The sequence below is a fragment of the Monodelphis domestica genome, chromosome 1 (assembly GCF_027887165.1).
Source record: "Monodelphis domestica isolate mMonDom1 chromosome 1, mMonDom1.pri, whole genome shotgun sequence".
Lineage (NCBI taxonomy): Eukaryota > Metazoa > Chordata > Mammalia > Didelphimorphia > Didelphidae > Monodelphis > Monodelphis domestica.
The window spans coordinates 584051153-584073697 of NC_077227.1; the positions used below are offsets into that span (position 1 = coordinate 584051153).

At 36.4% G+C, this 22545-nt stretch overlaps 1 protein-coding gene across 1 annotated transcript in view; it reads left to right on the forward strand.

The window, feature by feature from the left end:
• Positions 1-10416: 10416 nt before the first annotated feature.
• Positions 10417-22545, forward strand: part of IDO2 (indoleamine 2,3-dioxygenase 2) — a gene marked incomplete in the record, with an annotated part of 96990 nt that continues 84861 nt past the window's right edge. The window contains 1 exon segment of the mRNA NM_001131058.1: positions 10417-10536. Coding sequence (NP_001124530.1) covers positions 10438-10536 — 99 coding nt within the window.

The window sequence follows — 22545 nt, forward strand, 5'->3', positions numbered from 1 at the left end:
CTGTGTTTTAACTATTAGATATATTCTGTTATATTTCCCCAATAACTATACTGAACAAAATATAGTAAAAGCCCCCAAATAGCTTTTTATTCCATTTTGGCATTGTTAATTGTTACATAGATGATGGATGGACCCCGTCAACTTGATTAAAAATCTTTGGAGAATTTAATGAGCTAAATATCTCAAATTGATTTTAAGGGGTCTTCAGACATGATTTTTAAATTATTTTCAATAACTCTGATTGATCATTTTGCCTGCCTCTGAGTTATTTGTAACAAGAGGTAAAGGGTCCATTTTAGTAGCTGAAGTTGTTAAGATTAAAATTTAGTTTCTCTGCTAAAATTATTATATTTTTATGATGTTTATTAAAGATTAAGAAAAAAAATAATACAAAATGAGAAAGCATGTGCCTAGGAGGTCTGAAAAGCCCATTCAATTAAACTTACTCTACATCTTGAGAGACATGTGTGCTGGGAAGCAGAAGCAGGGAGAGAGCTCAAGCCTCATGTACACTCAGTTTAAATACCCCACCCCCCCTCCCCCTGCTCTTGGCACAGGTGAGGACCTTCAACCTTCGGTGAGATTAGAGAGCATTTGGGGAGCTAGCAGGGAGTTCCAAGGACTTCTGGGAATTGAAGTCCAGGGTTCAAATATCCATTTTTACAAAGTGAAGTTAAATTATATCCCTACCTCTGCATTTGTAAAATGTAATGGATTAGCCATAACAATCTCATACCAGAGGAGCTAGGAAGTTGTTCCAAGGGTGTGGTATATTTCTAGATATCTCCCAAGAGGGAGCATCTCTCATTTGTAAATCTTCAGCTTACTCTAGCCTTCTACCAGAATGATCTAGATTCTTGATGATGTTTTTTAGACCCAACATCAACAATACAGAGGTTTGTTTTATTCTAGACTCCTCTGCCACATTTTTGTAATGATGGCAGTAGTAGAATTAAAAAAAAAGTATCTCAGCCAAGGTTGAAAGATTGCTACACTTGAAAAACTTGTGACAAGTATCCATTAGCTTCTAAGGATTTTTTTTAAATGTCACACAGTAGACTCATGTGAATCCTAATGATAGTGGGTTTGTTTGCTATGGTCATTACATGATCTATTATAACTTTAGGGATTTTGATACTTCTTGAATGTGCATTACCTATTGCACTGTTCTTTATAAAAAACTGTTACTTTGTAAAAAAATAATTTGGAATCACACAGTGGATTATGGCTAAGGATGAAAAGGAAATGGATCTCATTTTGGGGTGAGAAACCTTTGTATTCTACCTTTTCTTAGCTGACACAATGGGTCAATGATTGTAAGCTATATATTTTTTATTTTAAAAAATTTTTTTATTATTAATTTTGCTTGCATGTGCAATATAGTATTTCAGCTTTATTTTTTCTCTCCTTTTGTATTTGAAGCACATGTCACCAGTATTGAGTTTTTCTTTAATTTTTTTGATCTTGCAGTAATATACATTTAGAATACATTTGTCCTAATGTTTATTCTATATTTGTTTATTCTATTTTTACACACACACACACATATATATTGACATGGACATATAAGTGAGTATACACACACATACATACATACATGAATAGTGGAATCCAGCCAACCATGCTTAAATCAATCACTCAACAACAAATTTTTATTAAGGGTTGTTAAGAGAGTTTTTATCAATTTTTCCTTTTTTTATATTCAAGATTGAAATGAGCAAGAGACCCTCTGTTGTGCAGTTTGGCAGTTGGTGACAGTTAAAAGGGTGTGGCTGAGGGTGGTTTGTTGCAGACCATCAGAAAGGGCTTTTGTCTCTGGGTCTCCTGGGGAGAGGTTGTGCTGCTTGCAATCTCTCTGGTTGGAGACAGAGAACTGAATTAAGGATTTAATAGCTTTATTGATTATTGATTATCAATTAATTTGGGTAGATAGATAGTGGTTATATTAACAGATAGAGAGAGTAGTGAGTGTAGGTGAGGGCTTTGCCCTAGCAGAAGATACTGCCCTCTGAGGCAAATAGATGTAGGATTTTCTAGAAAAATTTAGTTAGTATTGGGATTCTGAGTATAGTTGTAATCTATTATAATATTACTTTGACTTTCTCCCTTCCTATTTCCTATACATATTTCCTAATAATAAACTAAGAATTTTGTGTTTAATGAACTGTGCACTGCCTTTTTATCAAACTCCTGCCTCCCCACATTTAGCTCTTTATAGCATCTACTAGGTTCTCGGCTTGGGAGAAGAGATACAAAGGCAAAAGTATATACCCATAGGGAGCTTATTTAGAGGATGAGGTGGACTTTAGGGTATATATATATACATATACATATATATATATGTATATATTTACGTGTGTGTGTGTACTCACATACACATATATTGTCTTTCCCTTTAGAATGTCAGCTCCTTGAAGGCAGGAGTTGTTTCATTTATTTTTTCTTTGTGTCTCTAATGCCAAGAATAGTTTCTGACCCATAGTAGATGTTTAGGAAATACTTGTTGAATAAATGAATGAATTAGAACCCCTAGCATCAATTAAAGTACCATGGGACCTCAAAATGGTTTTTAGTCATTGATTCATTATAGTAGATAAGTAAGTCCCTCCAAGGCATGGTGGGATGGGTTACCAAATCAGTCTTCCTTTTGTACATCACTTAAATAAGAGAACAAATAACTATTTATAGAAGAGAATGGGCACTAGAAGTATCTTTGTTTACTTAGTTTCCAAAGAAATCCTTTTTTGTAGCCATGATTCAGTAAGGGTCATTTTCTTCTACTTTTCTACACAAGTACCTAAAGTCAGTCATGCATAATGCAGGGCTTTCCTCCTAGAATGGCTCTGTGATCAAATGGTTAGAACTCTAGATTCTGAATCCAAACAACCATGTTTAAATCAATCACCCAACAAGCATTTATGTTAAGGGCCTATTAGATGTTGAGCATGGGAGAGAGATACAGAGTCAAAACTGTATGCTCTCACAGAGCTTCTAGGGGAGATAAAGTGTATATTCTTGAGTGTATACAGAAATGCATACAGAATACACAAGATAATTTTGAGTTAGAATAAAATTACAAAATGTAAAATAATTAATTTTGGTTACATTAAATTAAAAAGGTTTTGTACAAACAAAACCAATGCAACCAAAATAAGAAGGGAAGCAATGAATTGGGAAAAATATTCATAACAAGAATCTCTGACAAAGGTCTAATTCTCAAATTTATAAGGAGTTAAATCAATTGTACAAAAAAATATCAAGCCATTCCCCAATTGGTAAATGGTCAAGGGACGTGAATAGCCAATTTTCAGATAAAGAAATCAAAACTATTAATAAGCACATGAAAAAATGTTCTAAATCTCTTATAATCAGAGAAATGCAAATCAAAACAACTCTGAGGTACCACCTCACACCTAGCAGATTGGTCAACATGACAGCAAAGGAAATGTAATGAATGTTGGAGAGCATGTGGTGTGGAAGGGAGAAATTGGGAAGCATGCAAAAAGGCAGAAGCAGAGGCGAAGACTGCCTTTTTGCCTGCTTCCCAATTTCTCTCTTCCACAGTGGCAAAATTGGAACATTAATGTATTGCTGGTGGAGTTGTAGATTGATCCAACCATTCTGGAGGGCAATTTGGAACTATGCCCAAAGGGTTCTAAAAGACTGTCTGCCCTTTGATATAGGCATAGCACTGCTGGGTTTATACCCCAAAGAGATAATAAAGAAAAAGACTTGTACAAGAATATTCATAGCTGTGCTCTTTGTGGTGGCAAAAAACTGGAAAATGAGGGGATGCCCTCTGATTGGGGAATGACTGAACAAATTGTGGTATGTGTTGGTGATGGAATACTATTGTGCTTAAAGAAATAATGAAAACTATTTTACTGAATTAGAGAAAACTATTTTACTGAATTAGAGAAAACCATAACAAAGTTCATTTGGAAGAATAAAGCATCAAGGCTATCATGGGAAATAATGAAAAAAAAATACAAAGGAATTTGACCTTGCAGTCCCAGATCTCAAACTATATTACAAAGCAGCAGTCATCAAAACAATTTGGTACTAGCTAAGAGACAGAAAGGAGGATCAGTGGAATAGACTTGGGGTAAGTGACCTCAGTAAGACAGTCTTTGACAAACCCAAAGACCCCAGCTTTTGCGACAAAAATCCAGTATTTGATAAAAACTGATGGGAAAATTGGAAGACAGTGTGGGAGAGATTATGTTTGGATCAATACCTCACACCCTACACCAAGATAAACTCAGAATGGGCGAATGACTTGAATATAAAGAAGGAAAACTATAAGTAAATTAGGTGAATACAGAATGGTATACATGTCAGACCTTTGGGAAGGGAAAAGTTTTAAAACAAAGCAAGACTTAGAAAGAGTCACAAAATGCAAAATAAATAATTTTGACTTCATCAAATTAAAAAGTTTTTGTACAAACAAAACCAATGTAACTAAAATTAGAAGGAAAGCAACAAATTGGGAAACAATCCTCATAACAAAAACCTCTGACAAAGGTCTAATTACTCAAATCTATAAAGAGCTAAACCAGTTGTACAAAAAATCAAGCCATTCTCCCATTGAAAAATGGGCAAGGGACATGAATAGGCAATTTTCAGTTAAAGAAATCAAGACTATTGATAAGCACATGAAAAAGTGTTCTAGATCTCTTATAATCAGAGAGATGCAAATCAAAACAACTTTGAGGTATCACCTCACACCTAGCAGATTGGCTAACATGACAGCTATGGAAAATAATGAATGCTGGAGGGGATGTGGCAAAGTAGGGACATTAATGCATTGCTGGTGGAGTTGTGAATTGATCCAACCATTCTGGAGGGCAATTTGGAACTATGCCCAAAGGGTGATAAAAGACTGTCTGCCCTTTGATCCAGCCATAGCACTGCTGGGCTTGTACTCCAAAGAGATAATAAGGAAAAAGACTTGTTCAAGAATATTCATAGCTGCGCTTTTTGTGGTGGCCAAAAATTGGAAAACGAGGGAATGCCCTTCAATTGGGGAATGGCTGAACAAATTGTGATATATTTTGGTGATGGAGTACTATTGTGCTAAAAGGAATAATAAAGTAGAGGAATTCCATGGAGACTGGAACAACCTCCAGGAAGTGATGCAGAGCAGAATCAGAAGAACATTGTACACAGAGACTGACACATTGTGGTACAAGAGAACGTAATGGACTTCTCCAGTAATGGCTTTAAAATGTCCCTGAACAACCTGCAGCGATCTACGAAAAAAAAAACAAAACCCAAAAAACTATCCTTAAGCAGAGGACAAACTGAGGGAGTAAAAACACCAAGGAAATCCAACTGCTTGACTACAGAGGTTGAGGGGACATGATCTAGGAGAGATGCTAAATGAGAGCCCTAATGCAAATACCAACAACAAGGAAATGGGTTCAGAGCAAGGACATATGTGATACCCAGACAAATCCCATGTCGGTTAGGGAAGGGGTCGGGGTGGGGGGTGGGGTTGGGGGAGAGGAAAAGAAAATGATCTGTTTCCAATGAACAATGTATGAAAATGACCAAATAAAATAATGTTAAAAAAAAAAAGAAATAATGAACTGGAGGAATTCCATGTGAACTGGAAAGACCTCCAGGAATTGATACAGAGTGAAAGGAGCAGAGCCAGGAGAACATTGTACACAGAGACTGATACACTGTGGTACAATCAAATGTAATAGACTTCTCTATTAGTAGCAATGCAGTGATCCAGAACAATTCGGAGGGATTTATATGAAAGAACACTATCCACATTCAGAGGAAAAACTAGGAATAGAAACACAGAAGAACAACAATGGCTTGATCATATGGATTGAGAGGGATTATGATTCGGGATGTAGAGTCTAAATGATCACCCTAATGCAAACATCAACAATATGGAAATAGGTTTTGTTCAAGGACACATGTAAAACCCAGTGGAATTGCATGTTGGTTGGGGGAGGAGGTGAGGGGAAGTGAGGGAAAGAACATGATTTTGGCAACCAGGGGAAATTATTCTAAATTGACTAATTAAATAAAAAATTCAAGAACAAACAAAGAAAAAAGATAATTTTGAATGAGAAGACACTAAAAATGGGGGCAAATGAGGGAGGAGGAACTCAGAAAAGGCTTCATCTAGAAGGTGATGATTGAGTTGAGTCTTAAAATAAACAAGGAATTCCAAGAAGAGGAGGTGAGGGCAGTAACCCAAAGAACATTTAGACATCCAAAGTCTAATCTTCTCTCTGACAGTATCTTCTGGCAGGCCATTTAGTGGATCCCTCCTACTCTCTGGGCCTTAATTTACTCACATGTAAATAAGCTAATTTAATTAATGTATTTAAAATTTGAATTGTTAATTTAGCTAATAATTAATAGCATTTTCCTATCTGCATTTTATAAATTTTAGAATGAAAATGCATCCCTTCCCCCATTACTAAAAAAAAAAGAAAAAATGCAATAAATTCTGGACCAGGTCCCACCTAGAACTAGATTACCTCAAAAGATATAGAATGAGTCCTGACAAGACTCCTAGGATCCTAACTTATACATTTAATTAAAAGGGGCTTGATATAGGTAATTTTATAAATGAGGAAAATAAGACCCATTGAAGATAAGTAATTCCCCCAAGTTCACATAGAGAGTAAGTGGCAAATCAGGTCCTCTGACTAGAAATTCCAGGCCCCTTCCTCTATGCCTCATTGCAGTGGCCTGTTTTGTGATATACTGGTATATGGGGGTAGTGGGGAGAAGTCTAGTATTTTTACAATAATAATTCTGATGATTTAAATTTTGGCTTTTTATGGAACTTTGAGAGGAATTTTCCAGTTTTTCTTGGTCTCAGTTTCTCAATTATAAAATAAAGGGGCTAGATTAAGTTAGATTTAAGGTTTATTTAAGCTTCTGAAACAGCTAGGTTGCATAGTAGATAGAGCAGGATTCATCTTCCTGAATTCAAATCCAGCATTAGACACTTATTAATTGTAATTTCCTGGGTAAGTCACTTAACCCTGATTGTCTCAGTTTCCTCATCTGTAAAACAAGCTGAAAAAAGAATTGGTAAACAACTCTAATATCTTTGCTAAGAAGACCCCAAATGAGATCACAAAGCTGAATGGGATTGAAAAAATGACTGCAAAGGTATCTTTTTAGCTTTAAATACTACAATCCTAGAATGGATAAATTTCTTTTTTGCCAAGTGGAGAGACATTTGGCCCTAGGCTAGATGAGATGAAGACAAAGAAGTTGAGGGGAAAATTTGAGAGAGGGGACAGTGAGGCTCTACTTCTAGGGCTTCAGTCTGCTGACTTCTATAAGGAAATAAAGGTTAAGATTGAGTGTTGACTGAATTTTGTTGAAATCTTAGGCTCTAAGACCTGAGATTGTGCACTGTCTTTAGTGCTAAAGGATGCAGTGTAATTAATGTGTTCCACATCACCAGGGCACCACAACCCTGGCTCCTCAGTCAGTTTAGCTATCCTTTTCAGAATGCATAATTCCCTGGGATCTAGTTCAGACCTGATAACAATCACATTCCGGTGATAACCCAGAGTCCCTGTGGATGTCACTTGCTGCATTCCCCCATCAAGGGCTAAGTTGAGATGTATCTTATTGAGATGAGAACAGTACATTGTAGGAACAGAAGAATAGGAGAAAATAGTAAAGGTCTTGGTAGGGGTTCTTCTTTTTTCTTTTCTTGAGAGAAGTCTCAAGGAAGCCCTGGGAAGCTTCTCTGGAAATATACTCAATAATTATTCATTCTCTGCTACCCACATTTCTTTTTTTTTAAATTAATTTATTTAGTCAATTTAGAACATTATTCTTTGGTTACAAGAATCACATTATTTCCTTCCCTCCCCTCCCCCCATCCTTCCCGCTGCCAACACACAATTCCGCTGGGTTTTACATGTGTCCTTGATCAGAACCTATTTCCATGTTGTTGGTGTTTGCATTAGGATGTTCATTTAGAGTCTACATCCCCAACCATATCCCCTCGACCCATGTAATCAAGCAGTTGTTTTTCTTCGGTGTTTTTACTACCGCAGTTCTTCCTCTGAATGTGGATAGTGGTTTTTCTCGTAGATCCCTCTGAGTTGTTCAGGATCACTGCATTGCCACTAATAGAGAAGTCCATTATATTCTATTGTACCACAGTGTATCAGTCTCTGTGTACAGTGTTCTCCTGGTTCTGCTCCTTTCACTCTGCATCAATTCCTGCAGGTTGTTCCAGTCCCCATGGAATCCCTCCACTTTATTATTTCTTTGAGCACAATAGTATTCCATCACCAACATATACCACAATTTGTACAGCCATTCCCCAATTGAAGAGTATCCCCTCATTTCTTTTAGATCTCTTTAAATGTAATAGAAAGAGGTCTGAACGTGGAGTAAGAGGTTTTGATTGTTTCTTGTTTAGTCATATCTAACTCTTAGTGACCCCATTTGGGGTTTTGTTGGCTACAATACTGTGGCTTGCCATTTTTTTCTCTAAATATCAATTTTAGAATTGAGTAAACTGTGACAATAAGGTTAGGTGACTTGCCTAGGGTCACATAGCTAGTAAGTGTCTGAGCCCTAATTTGTACTTGAGTCTTCCTGACTTCAAGGCTGGTTCCCTATCCATTGTATAACCTAGATTCCCTGGGTTCTGATCTTGGCACTGCTCCTTCATATTTATATGACACCACACAAGTTGTTTTTACTTTTCTGGGTTTGTTCCTGAAGCAGTTTGATACAACCTTTATTTATTTATAGTAGGGGTAGGGAGAGGAAATAGGAGGTAGGAAATGGGAATTATATGTATTAATCTTATATTATGTCTAAAATTCTAAGCCTATACTAAAAATACCTAAATAAGCCCCCCAAGATCTAATGGCTTTCTTAGCAGTGTCTTCTTGTCTGACAGAGCAGACCTCCTTAACCTACTCTCACTATCTTAGAATAATATTCTCTACTAACTAAACTGTTCTAATTAAATAAATCTTCTTTAACCTCCTTAAAGTAATATGTGAAATCAATTGTCAGATATAACTGTCAGAATCTCTTGGCAGAGACATTGACACAGGCTCTGCTCTCAAGTCAGAGGGAATGGAGAGAAACAGACTTTAACTCAAATTCGTAGATGTATCTCAAACTCTCAAAGTCACTGTCTCAATATAACCAATAGATCTTTGTCTGAGAGAAAGGATGCAGCAACTATGCTCCCAAGGAAGTCAGAGAAAACTGCCTCCAGAACTCACAGAATTGTCTCTTTTATGATAGGTCTCTTAAAGAGCGGGAAGCAAGACTTGTCTGCTCTGTCTCTTAAAGGAGACAGAGTGATATTAATAGAATTTTTGCTCTTACTGAGACAGAATGAATCTAATGAAACTCCCTATAATAGTGCTATGACCTCCTTTCTTAACTTAGAGACATTCATTTTGTTTGTTCAGAAACTGTTAATTTCATGCAATCAAAATTATCTATTTCATTTTTTTTGTAAATAATTCTATGTGTGGTTTCATTAATTAAATATCTCCTGCCACTATTGGAGTTGCTAAGTAACATTGAGTGATGTATAATGAAAAAAATACTGAGTCATGGGACCTGGCTTCAATTTCTTCCTCCAGCAGTAATTATGCAACTGTGATTCTTTTTTTTTCTAAGATTCAGATTTTCCACATGTAAAATGGAGATAATAATATGAGGATAGCTTAATTTATAGGACTATTGTGAGGAAAGAACTTTGCAGACAGTCATATACTATAGAAATAAGAAGTGCAATTTTCATCAAACATGGTAAATTAGTGGAATAAGATGATGGCATCCTGCCTGGGATCCTCAGTCAAGATGGAGCAATTGCACCAGGATCATATGATCCTACAATTTGGAGGACCTCAGAGATGATTCAGTCTACTGCCTCATAGTACAGGGGAGGCACATGAGTTCAAGAGAAAAGGGAAGTAATTTGATGAAGAGTACACAATGACAAAGTAGAAATTCAAACTCATATCTTTAGATTTTGAATTCAGGACTCACTGTAGTACACTACAATAAGTGCAAATCCTTTTAGACCAGGCATGAGTTATAGGAAAAGAGAGTTCATATTTGTAATGTGCCTATTGGTAAGGGGGTAGGTATGCATTATTTATTTATTTTTGGTGTGTGTGTGTGTGTGTGTGTGTGTGTGTGTGTGTGTGTGTGTGTGTGTATGTTTTGCTATCAGTAACCTCGAATTGTTTACTCAGATTTCTACCAGTGGGATCAGGGAGTCCAGATCCTTATCCCAGGACAAGGTTCTCTCATATTCTTGGGAAATGTGTCTGCGTCAGCTAAGCAAGGTTCTGATTTGCAGTTGTGTTGGTCTACGCATTTAGGGGTACAAAAGAAAGGTTTTTATAATGTAGGGTTTCCTTGGAAAGATTTAATGTGTGCAACCCAGCAGAAGACATGGAGACTCAGAACATGAATCTGAAAAAGCCTATGTTATTCACTCTTGAAAAGTTTCACATTTCTGAAGATTATGGTTTTATCCTTCCGGATCCATTGGTAAGGATGTTTATTTGTATTCTCAACTTACATTTCTATATCATGTAACCCCTCACCAATAAGCCTGTGAGAGGGAGAGAACACAAGTACTTATTATCTTCATTTTATAAATAAGTAAACTGTAGCCACTTGTAATGACTTACCTAATGTTACTCAGAAAGTCAGTGAGGCAGTGAATGGATATGGGATTTGAACCCTAATTTTCTGACTCTCAGGCCTATATCCAAGGGACTGTCTATTCTACCAAAGGACTAGACCAAGAAGAAGATTAAAAAATTAATGCTCCAGATTCTAGGACTCATGCTTTTCATTGTTTACATACATTCTTAAAGTCTTGCTTAAATAATTAGCTTACTAGAATCACAGAATTTTAGACCTAGAAGGGAGAAGACACTATAACAAAGTCGAAAAGAACTCTATCAGGTCAAGAATTCCAAATTCTAGTCTGTGTGACCTGGATGAGTTATTTCCCCTCTTCATCTAACCTAAAAAATATAGAAACAATTGGTATGGAATTTTAGGGTATGGAAATCCCTTCTTAATGCCAAAACTTTTTGAGAACAGCAACTAATTTATTAAGTATACTATTAGCATTTAGTAATGACAGAAAAGTACTATGAGTTCAGTTATGTTCTAAAATAGATTTCTATTGTATTCCTCAATCATATAGGCATACATTTCAAAACCACTATTACAAAATGTGTGAGATAACCTTTTTTTTTTTTCAGATGACAGAAGGTACGATTACTTACTTATTAAAGAAAGCATGATGTAGTTACTAGATGGCAGGACCTGAAGCTAGGAAGATTTGGCTTTAAATACTTACAACCTGTGTGTCTGTGAACAAGTTACTTAAGCTAGAGGGTCAGTTTCCTCATATGTAAAATGTGGGTAATAAGAATAAGAGCAATTTAATTTCAAATGAGAGAATGGCTGTAAAGTGCCTCAAAGACCATAAGTAGAACTAGCAACCATTACTATTACCACTCTTGGTGCTGTAGTTGTCACCACCATGGAAATGAGTTATTAATGAGATAATTCTTGAGCAGTTGAATTGCAGAAATCATTCAGCTTGACAAGTAGTCCAGAGCCCCAAAGGTAGAAACTACTTCTCTAGAGATACAAGCTGGTAATAGGTCTGATCTGGAAGCTTAGTGGAAATGATAAAGTAATAAAACAAAAAGTGGTTGTAAAGAAGAAAATTTGATAGTAGATGGAGAGCTCAAAATGTAGTTTTAGGTTGGTCAGAGCACAGCGAATTATCCCTTTGTTTCCCTTAAGATAGATGACAAAAAGTTTGCTGAGGACAAAACATAAGTAAATCTGTGTTTTAACATAGGTTATAACAGATTATTTATCTGCTTGGTTGATACCTCAAAAATCATGTGATTAAACACGTGTTGACCATTTTCTCTTGCTTGTTCAGTTATGTTCTACTCTTTGTGACCCAAATTGGGGTTTTCTTGGAAAAGATACTGGAATAGTTTGACATTTCTTTCTACAGATCATTTTAGAGATGAGGAAACTGAGGCAATCAAAGTGAAGTGATTTGCTCAGGGTCATATAGCTAGTACATATCTGAGGGATTCAGAAATATGAATCTATATGACTTCAGGCTCAGCATTTTATCCACAGTGCCACTTACCTGTCTGACCATTTCCTCTATTCACATACATATTCACCATTCCATATTCTAGTATAGAGGGAATACAACCTAATTGAATGGAACTAAAAGACCAGGGTCTAGCTGCTGTTTTTTCTGCTTACTAACTGTATGAAGTTGGTTATGTCACTTAACTTCTATAAACCTTAGCTTCCTTATATATAAAGTGAGAGAGTTAAACTCAAGAATTCTTAATCTGAGGTTTTTGAACTTAAAAAGTGGATAGTTATATTTCTGCATAATTGGTTTCCTTTTTAATCCTGTATATTTTATTCTATGGATTTAAAAACACGAATCTGAGAAGGGGTCCATAATCTTTACCAGACTGACTGCCAGAGGGTTTATTTCACAGAAAAGGTTAAGAACCCCTTGACTAGATGTCTTATAAAAGTCCTTTGTTCTCAATATCCTCTGATAGAAAATGTTTTTAACAGTCAGTTACTATGGCTGAAAGATAAAAATTATCTGTTGGTGACAAATCTTTTGTTGATAATTATTTCTAATTTATATTTTTTAAGTAGGAACTTTTATTATTTTTTATATATATTTTTAAAAAATCATTCATTTAATTAATTAATTTAGAATATGTTTCCATGGTTACATGATTCATGTTCTTTTCCTCTCCTCCCTCCTCTCCCCTCCCATAGCCAACGAGCAATTCCACTTGGTTTTATGTGTATCATTTATCAAAACCTATTTCCATATTATCAGTATTTGCAATAGAGTGATCATTTAGAGTCTATATCCCTATTGACCTTTGTGATCAAGGAGTTTTTTCCCTTCTGTGTTTCTACTCCCACAGTTCTTCCTCTGGATGTGGATAGTGTTCTTTTCATAAGTCCCTCAGAATTGTCCTGGATCATTGCATTGCTACTAGTAAAGAAGTCTATTACATTTGATTGTCCCACAGTCTATCAGTCTTTGTGTACAATGTTCTCCAGGTTCTTTTCTTTTAATGAGATCTATTTTTGCTTTAGCTTTGTCTGAGATCATGGTTGCTGCTTCTGCCTTCTTTGTCTTAGTTGTAGCCCAGTAAATTCTCTTCAACCCTCTTACCTTTACTCTGTGTATGAATACCTGCCTCAAGTATTTCTTGTAAACAATATATAGTAGGGTTTTTATTTTTAATCCATTCTTCTATCCACTTCCTTTTTATTGGTGAATTCATCTCATTCACATTCAGAGTTATGATTACCAACTGTGTATTCCCCTTCATTTTGACTTCCACTTTTGATTACACCTTTTCTCTTATTTCTCTTACCCTCCCATCCAACTTTTCGCTTTTAGTCAGTCTCCCCTCTTTCCCCTCCCTAATGTTTCTCCCCTTCCCACCTCTCCCCCCTTATTTATTCCTCTCTTACTATAGTGCCTTTTAAACTACCACCCCTCCCTTGTGTTGCTTCCCTCCCCACCAGTCCGTTTGTTACCCTTCTGCTTCTCTATAGGGCACGATACAATTCTCTGCCCCAGTGCATCTGACTGTTCTTCCTTCTCTGAGCCAGTTCTAATGAGCATTAGATTTAAGTATTACCTGTCACCAGCCTCTTCCTCCCTTCCATTGTATTGGTCTTCTCTCCCCTCTCCCTGTGTGTACTTCTTTAAGAAATATATATTTACCCCATTTCTAATTTGTCTTGTTTGGTCCTTGAGAGGCTAATGTAAGACTAAAGCCAGCCCTTCCCAATCTTGGTTAATCACATGCTCTGCAGTGATGGTTTTGGGGGACCCAGGGTTCCCGCTACTGAAGGTCGGTGATTTTCTTGGAGGAAGTTAGCTATAGCAGTTGAAAATAGGGAAAGCTTTAAGTATAACAAATGGATGCTGCTAAGTTACTCCAAAATAGACTTCCAGATAATTGGAGGGACACGAGCAAGGCATCTTGTCTTGTATGATGTCCTTATCCCAAATCCCACACTGGCTGAAATTCCATTGCCAGAGACATTCTGAAGTGAATTTTATATTACCAGAAAGAGCACTAATTTTAGATTCAGACAACCTAAAATCTCATTTTATTGGCTGTGGTCCTTGAGCACACCCTTCGAACCCCCACTTCATCTAATAATATGTAGATATGAATACCAATCCTATCTACCTCAAAAGGTTGTTGTAAAGATGAAATGAGGGAAATTTTCTAAAAATGTTTCGACAAGTGCCAAGTACAATATAAATGTAAGTGTTATTAGCAAGGAATGTTGGCAAGTGTTTAAGGAAGAAAGGGAGAAGGAAGGAAACAAAGACTCTATTAAGTACCTCCTATGTTCCAGGAACTGTGCTAATCTATTTTACAAATATCTCATTTAATCCTCACAACTTTGGGAGGTAGGTGCTATGATTTTTCCCATTCAATAGTTGAGAAAACTGAGGCAGAAAGAGGTTGTGACTTCCCCAGGGAAAGATAGGTGCAAATATTTGAGACCAAATTTGAACTCAGGCCTTCCTCATTTCGTGTTCTAATGGCTGTGTATCCTAGTTGACTCTGCCACTTTTAACTAATGTACCATAAGGGCATCTAGGTGACTCACTGGATAGAGTGCCAGTCATGGAGTTGAGAGCTCTTGGCTTCAAACATGGCTTCAGACAATTCTTAGCTGTGTGATCCTGGGTTAATAATGATTGGGTAGCCCTTACAACTCTTCTGCCTTGAAACCAAAACTTAGTATTGATTAAACAAACAAAAAACCCCAACAACTAACACTTAAAAATAAATAAAATGAACATAGTGCCTACTTTACAATTTATTCTGCATCGTTAGCTTTTTCTGTAGACTTTCTTATGTCTAGACAATAAACAAAGCATATCAAGCTCTGATTTATAGCTTTTGTCAATTTCTGAAATGTAAGTGATCACATTGAAAACCAACAATTAATTCACTGGTCCTTGCTGGCTTCAGCAGGCCCCAGTTACTGCTATGCCTCAGTTTCTTCTACCTCTCCACTCTCCATGGTGCTGGAAGAACTGGAATTCACTTGGAGGAGCAGGAGGGTGTTTTATTTAAACTATGTACCTTCTCTAGGATCTCCCATTGTGCATTATGTGTATAGGTGTCCTATTATACATTACTCAATGGACCTTGAATACAACAAACCTTTATTACTACTGCACAGCTAAGTGGCATAATGAATAGAAAGTGCTGGATTTGGGCTTAGGAAGACCTACTTCCAAATTACACCTCAGACATTTATTAGCTGTGTAACCCTGGTCAAACCACTTTGCTACTCTCTGCCTTAGTTTCTTCATCTGTAAAAATGAGTATAATAATAACACTTCCCTCATAGGGGGGTGTTAGGAAAATAAAGTGAGATAAACATGTTTTAAACTGAAAACATTGCATAAAGGCTAGCCATAACTGGGTGCTGGGGTTACAAGACCAGCACAATACAAACCTTGCTCTGCAGATAATCTAAAGGTGGGGAGGGAGTTTTCATCAATAACTGAAACAAGGATGAATATGACAAGGTCATGAGAGAGACCCAAGCTATGAAATGTATGAGAGGTCATTTCATTTGAGGGGGTGACGGAGAGGAGGAAGAGAGAAATTATTTCATGGAGGTGACACCTGAGTTGAGTGCCAGATCTAGAGCTGGGAATACCTGGGTTTAAGCTATGTGACCTCGGGGAAGTCACTTAACTCCAATTACCCAGCCCTTGATGATCTTCTTTCTTGGAATTGATACTGAAACAGGAGGTAAGGGCTTAAAAGAAAAAGAACCAACCAAAGTTGGTTCTCAATGAACAGAGGAAGACATTTTAACACATTAACTATCATTCCAATAGAACATAAATTTCTTTAGGGCAGAAACCTTTTGTATTTTGTCCTTGTATCTTCAGTGCAGGGGCAGCTTGAGCCTGGAGTCAGGAAGATCTGAGTTCAAATCTGTCCTCATATATTTAATGGCTATGTACTCTGGGCAAGTCTCCTCATACTGTTTGCCTCATTTTCCTCATCTGTAAAATGAACTACAAAAGGAAAGAACAAACTAATTCTTTGCTAAGAAAACTCCAAATGAGGTCATGAAGAGTTGGACATGATTGAAAAACAACAGCTGAGCTGGAGAAGGAAATGGCAAGCCACTCCAGTATCTTTGCCAAGAAAACCCCAGATGAGGCTACAAAGAATCCAACATGACTCATATGACTGAACAACAAAATACCTAGTGACCATCACAATAGCTGGTGTATTGTAGGTGTTTGATAATTACCTCTTGGATTAGATTACTTTGGGAGGAGTGAGTACAAGAATTGGAGTTAGAATCTGTGATCAAAGACCCAGAAGAAGTCCAAGGCAAGATGAGAAAGAAACTCAGAAAGACCCTGAGGAAGAGTCTCAGGGAGATCAGAGTAGAACCAGTTTCAAGGGATCCTTGACATTTTGTTGTGATTCAAGGAGTAAAAGTTATATTAAAATTTTAATTTCTCTTTTTCTTTCTGAATAGGGGAACTAAGTTGAGGAAGTAGTCACAGGTATTTCAGTTGTTTATGACTTTGCCTAACTAGACCACAGATTTTTAATATCTTCTTGTGGTGTTGGGTCACATTGTTTCTTAGAAAATTATTTTATTAAATTGTTAACTAAAAACTTAAAAAATATGATATCCCCAAAATCTTAGTTTAATTTAAACCACAGAGCTTTTGAGGCACCCTGTATATAGAAAATTGATTTTAAAAAATCAGTTAAACTGACAACTTGAGGAATAAAATCCTGTTCCCCGGTTAACAATTGTAGTTAACCATGTTTACCTAGAATATGTAGGCAATTCTGACCTCTTCTTTACCCTGCTCCATCTATTTCCTCAGTTTATTTAAATCACCTCCTTTGCTGGGAAAAGGCAAAAGATAAAGAAAAGAAACTAAAGTCTATTGAACCACAGCCAGCACCATTCTGGCCAGCATTTGTTTAGTTAGAAGGTCAGTGGGAAGTAGGAAACTGGAGTTTTCCTTGTACTTGGTGGGTGGTAAAAAATTCTTTCAAGAACATTCTGGCCTGTACACCATGTTTTTTTCAAAAGCCTCAGTGGAGGAAATATTATTGTTCTGAAATAAACTTGTCCCTTGGACTAGCAAATGATGACTTGTATATGAAGATGTCTGGCTGAGGAGAAGAGCTAGTCTTAACCCTTAGATTGTGGATTTTCCATGAACTAGCTATGAGGCCTTGGTCAAATCAGTTGATCTCTGTAGACTCCAGCTTTCATATCTATAAAATGAAGGAGCTGACTTAGAAGGTCCCTGAGGCCTGTTTCCATTTTTACATTCTATTTATAGTGTATAATTTTGTAATGTCCCTAAAATGTTTCCCTCACTTGCCTCTCATGATACCTGAAATTTTGCCTTTGGAGGATTGCCCCTTTTTTAAGGCACTAAAACTCTGGGAGACCCCAGTGAAAGTGGCAATAATATTTTAACTACCATTTCTTGAACCCTTTAAGGTTTACAAGCCAATTTTTTTTTCACAATGGTCCTGTAAAATATAGAGAGAAGGCATTATAACTGCCCATTTTACAGATGAGGACACCAACTCAGCAGAGAAGTGACTTGCTTAGGGTCATTTACCTGAAATTACTGAGGCACTGACTCAAACCCAGATCTTCAACAAGAACAGTACTTTTTACATCCCGTACCATTGCCTATTAAAATGCTCCAAATAACTCTTGAAAGTTCTTTAATAACTACTATAAAAAATTCAGGGTAAATGAGTATATAAGTTTCCTTGCAGAATTCCAAATAAATGAAGTCCTGACCTTGACATTAACTTTTGACTTTTTTTAAAGGGAGAATTGCTTGATTTTGCAAACCTTAAATAACTCTATGAAAGTGCTTGCTACAGATAACTATTGTTATTTGTATTATCTATCTATCTATCTATCTATCTATCTATCTATCTATCTATCTATCTATCTATCTATCTATCTATCTGACAATACTATCATTCCAATTTCTCTCTTCCCTTTTGCAGTTAACCCAGAGGTTATCTTTGTTTAATAAGTGCCTCTACTTTTTCTTCTCTTCTCTCATCATTTGACTAAAACCATCTTCTCTAAAGTTATAGATGATCACCAAGTTTAATGGAATATTCTCAGTCCTCATCTTTCTTGAGCTTTATGTATCCTTTGACCCAGTCAATTAGCCCCTTCTCATTGATACTCTCTTTCTAACTTTCATATTACTATAGAGAGTGCCAACATATGGGACCTTGATGCAGCAGGATTAATTCTTTTATGTCTCTGATGAATTCATTATCCCACTAACCATCACCTCAGATTTTTCAAACTTTTTCATCCTTCACCAAACCTCTGGTGGTTTCCTCAACACACCCATTCTTCCAAGTAAGTATTGTAATAATTAAAATAATATTTCTACCCAGATATATATTGTATAAAGTTTATTGGAAGGGTAGGCAATGTTCCTATAAGTAACCTGACTGTGTGGTACCTAGCCTGCCAATCTCTTCCTCATTCCTTTCTCACCTGCCTGCTCTGTCTCTTCTCCATTCTCCCTCTCAATTCTTCCATGGTTCTCCCCTCAGAAGCCCCCAACCTTGACTTTTATTGACATACATAAAGTACACAGATGCAACCCTGGAGCAGCTGTGGTATGTCAGGAATGTTTGATAGGCAGGTAAAGTTACTCAGGAAGGGGAGGGGATAAACTTCCTTGACACAAATTCCCCTGTGATCCTTTGGGAGACCGAGCACCCCAAAAGATCATTTAAATATAACTATTTTATAACTCTAAATACCTCCTAGCTAAAAGTACATACAATATTGCATTTTTCTAAGAGAGAGTTACAATAGTTAGAGATGGGAGTAAAATACAAAAACTGATTCGATAGATGCATGTCAAAATGCCAATTGGGGACAGTCTCTGTTCGCATAAGAGTCTACATTCAGAATAAGCATGTTCAATCGCCTTCCATTCAGTTCATTATATCCCAAAATTCATTCTGGATCTTTTGATGCAGTGTGTAGCTTCGTCAGGAATCTTTACAGCACATTCTCCAAAAGGATCCACTTTCTTGATTTTGGATTGTTGGCAAGTTTCTTTTCCTGAAATTTCTCCAAAAATTTTTATACCTTGGATTTTTAGGATAATTACATAATCCCCCCTGAGGAGGGGGGGATTATTGATGAACACCAGAATCACACTGGGATACATGACTGAGTTATGAAGTATATAAAACAATTGTCAAAAGAAAAACAAAGCAAAAACAAACCACCCAAAAAATCCCAAATAAAAGAGTAAAAAAAAAAGAAATTCTGTATAAAAATAATAAGTACAGAAATGATAAAAAATAAAATAAAAATTTTATGTGTATAAAATTCTGAATAAAAAATAATATAACCTGTAACAGGTCCTTGAATCATAGCAATGCTCTATTAAAGTGCCTTATGTCTCACAAGCCTGTAGGACAATATCAGCAATACAGAACTTTACCCATTTACAGTCAGGACTATAGAAAATTGCCAAACTGTAACAGAGAAAGGACTAAGTTTCAGCAACAAATGGGAAAAAATCATTTCCTGGTTTGATTTTACCTTCCCTATCAGAGATAAGGGGAGCCAGGATGATAGCCAATTTGAGGTACTTGCACTTGGAGTATGGTTCAAGGGAGTCCTGCATCTTAACAAACCTTGATTTGCACACTAGGGTCAAGTCCTTTTGTATTGGCATAGAAGTTCAACAATACTCCCTGGATTGGGTTTGGTCCTGTTTTGACCTCATGCTACTTGGCACTGTATAGTGGCTCTTTTGGTCCCTTCTCTTAGAATCAGACATAATCAGTAAACAAAGTCCCATAATAGTTATCAATAATTGGAAGGTTTCCATAGTCTAAAGCTTCTGAGCATGCATATTACTAGGGCTAATAGATACTATAAACTCATACTGTAAACTATATCCTTCAAGTGAAAAAAACATTGATACTGATCTCATGTACTTCAAGGATCACAAAGGTTAGGAAAAAAGGAAAGAAAAAATCAAATCTCCTATTGCAAACATAATTTAAAAAAACCATAATTTCACAGTTCACATGCGATGTGCCAATGTGTTAGTCAAGCAGAGGCACAACACAAAAGGTGCTCACTCAAAAATGAAATGTATATCACTCTTAACTTGGCCAGGATCCACAGTGTGAGTGTATATAACTTTTTCACAAGATAAAAAGCCTTTTAAAAACAGTAGTACAACAACTAATACAGATTATAAAAAGTACCAAAATCCCCCAAATTATAACAGCCCATTTAAGGATAACTGCAAATAAGCCCGTTCAATGTAGCCATGAGAGGTTCCATCAGCTATCATTAGGATTCACACGAGTCTGTATCTACTTGCTTTGTGTCATTAAAAAGCTTCTGAAGCTCATGGATATTTGTCGCAAGTTCTCCAGATCTATTTACATAAGTACATACATTACATAAGAACAACAAGACTGATTAATAACTGCACAAGCACCTCCTGATTCGGCAGTGAGCATGTTGAGGGCTAGTTGATTTTGTAAGACTGTTTTTGCTAAGGAGTCAATCTCCTTCTGTAGATAAGAGATGGCCTTAGTGGTTTCAGAGATGGCTTGAGCTGTATCATGAGCTAATCTTTCAACCTCTTCTGAGATATTCCTAACAGAGTCTATCACTGTCATCATTCCAAAATTTAGCAAGAGAGAAAGCCCCCCCCCCCCAACCTCTGTATCATCAACCAGTTGATGAAGAGTTACAAATAGAATAAATCCATTTTGAAGCTACAAGGCTTCACAGGAAAATAATTCCCACCTAATGGATGAGATTATAACACATCACAGGGTAACTAAGCCATTTGGGCACCTCCCTCCCTCTTGGTATGAGACTGTAACAGTGTACTAGAACTATCTCCAATATGTCCCACCCATTTTCATGTGGAGCCAAGTATTAAAAAGCAAAAATCACTGCAGATATGTCATCCATTACATTTACAATAAATGCAGAGATGGGAAATATAACAATGGCATTGCACTCTACTTAAGCTACAAACAGATCCTTACCTCTTATTATAAACAACTAAGAGGCAGGCAAATAAATGATCAGTCAGAAATAGGGATGTTCCCAGATATCTGGAAATCATGTCTGAATATACATTAAAATCAATTTAAATCATTAGACAATTAAATTCTCCAAAACTTGTATACAGGTTGAAAACAATGTGATGGAGTATATCCATCATCATATATGTGACAATTAATAAAGGCAAAAAAGAACAAAATCCTTTTCGTGGGCTTTTACAAAGATATTCTTCAGTATAATCATAGTCATAGGGGAGGTACAAATGAAGACAATGTAACAGAATATTTCAATTTTGCTAGCTTATGAAGTGGTTAATTGTAAATTACATACATCTTATATTTAGAATTGTTACAGAGACTACTTCATTTTGGGGAGGGGCACAAACTGAAACAGTTAAAGTTAATAAGGCAATGAGGTCTGAAAAGACTTAAAAATTCACTCCCAGACTCTTTGAGGTTCTTTCCTCTCCCAACTACCATCATTCATCACAATTTCTTTGTCCACATCTCTGGGGTCCCTCATACTGAGAGGAGTTCCCACATTGAGTACAGGTGTTTGAGTGTGAGTTTTGATTTGCTTCATCTGGATAACTATTCCTCCTATTAATATTACTATTTCTGAAACTACTATTCCTATTTTCCTGATTTCTCTTCTTATAATTCATAATTACATGACTAACCTTTCCACAAAAATAACATGTTAGTGGTTGTTTTGTGGATTCTTGTAAGGGAGCTATGATCTCTTCTTTCTTTACAACTGTCTCAATTAATTCTTTTATTTCCTTCCTCAATGTCTCTACTAAAGTAGCATTCTCCTTATCCTTCTCACCCTGTTTAGAAGTCAATTCCTTTATTTCTTTCCTTAATTCTTCCACTAAATCAGTGTTCTCCTTCTCCTTTTCCTTATGTCCCTCAAAAGCATAACTCTTTTCAATTCTTCAAGGTCCATAGTAGGCCAATTTGGACAGCTAGTCATAAAATAATTCCTAAGTAAGTTACAACTGTTTTTGACAAATTGTATTTTAATTTGTCTAAGATCCTGTGCTCTATCCAGATGAAGCTCAATATATCTTCCTCCCAGCTCAGTAAGTCTATTCATAAACTGGGTGGGATTTTCGCTGTCTTCTTCCTTAAGATTTTCAAATTTAGTCCATGTTCCAGGTCTAAAAGAACAGGCTCTCTTAGCTTTTATCAATGTATTTCTAGTCTGGCACAGTTGTAAGTAATCTTGTTCTGAATTTGTGTCCCATTTGGATTCCCTCTCCTTGGGCTTGATTAAATTAATAATAGAAAGAATCTTATTCTTTTCCTTTTTGTT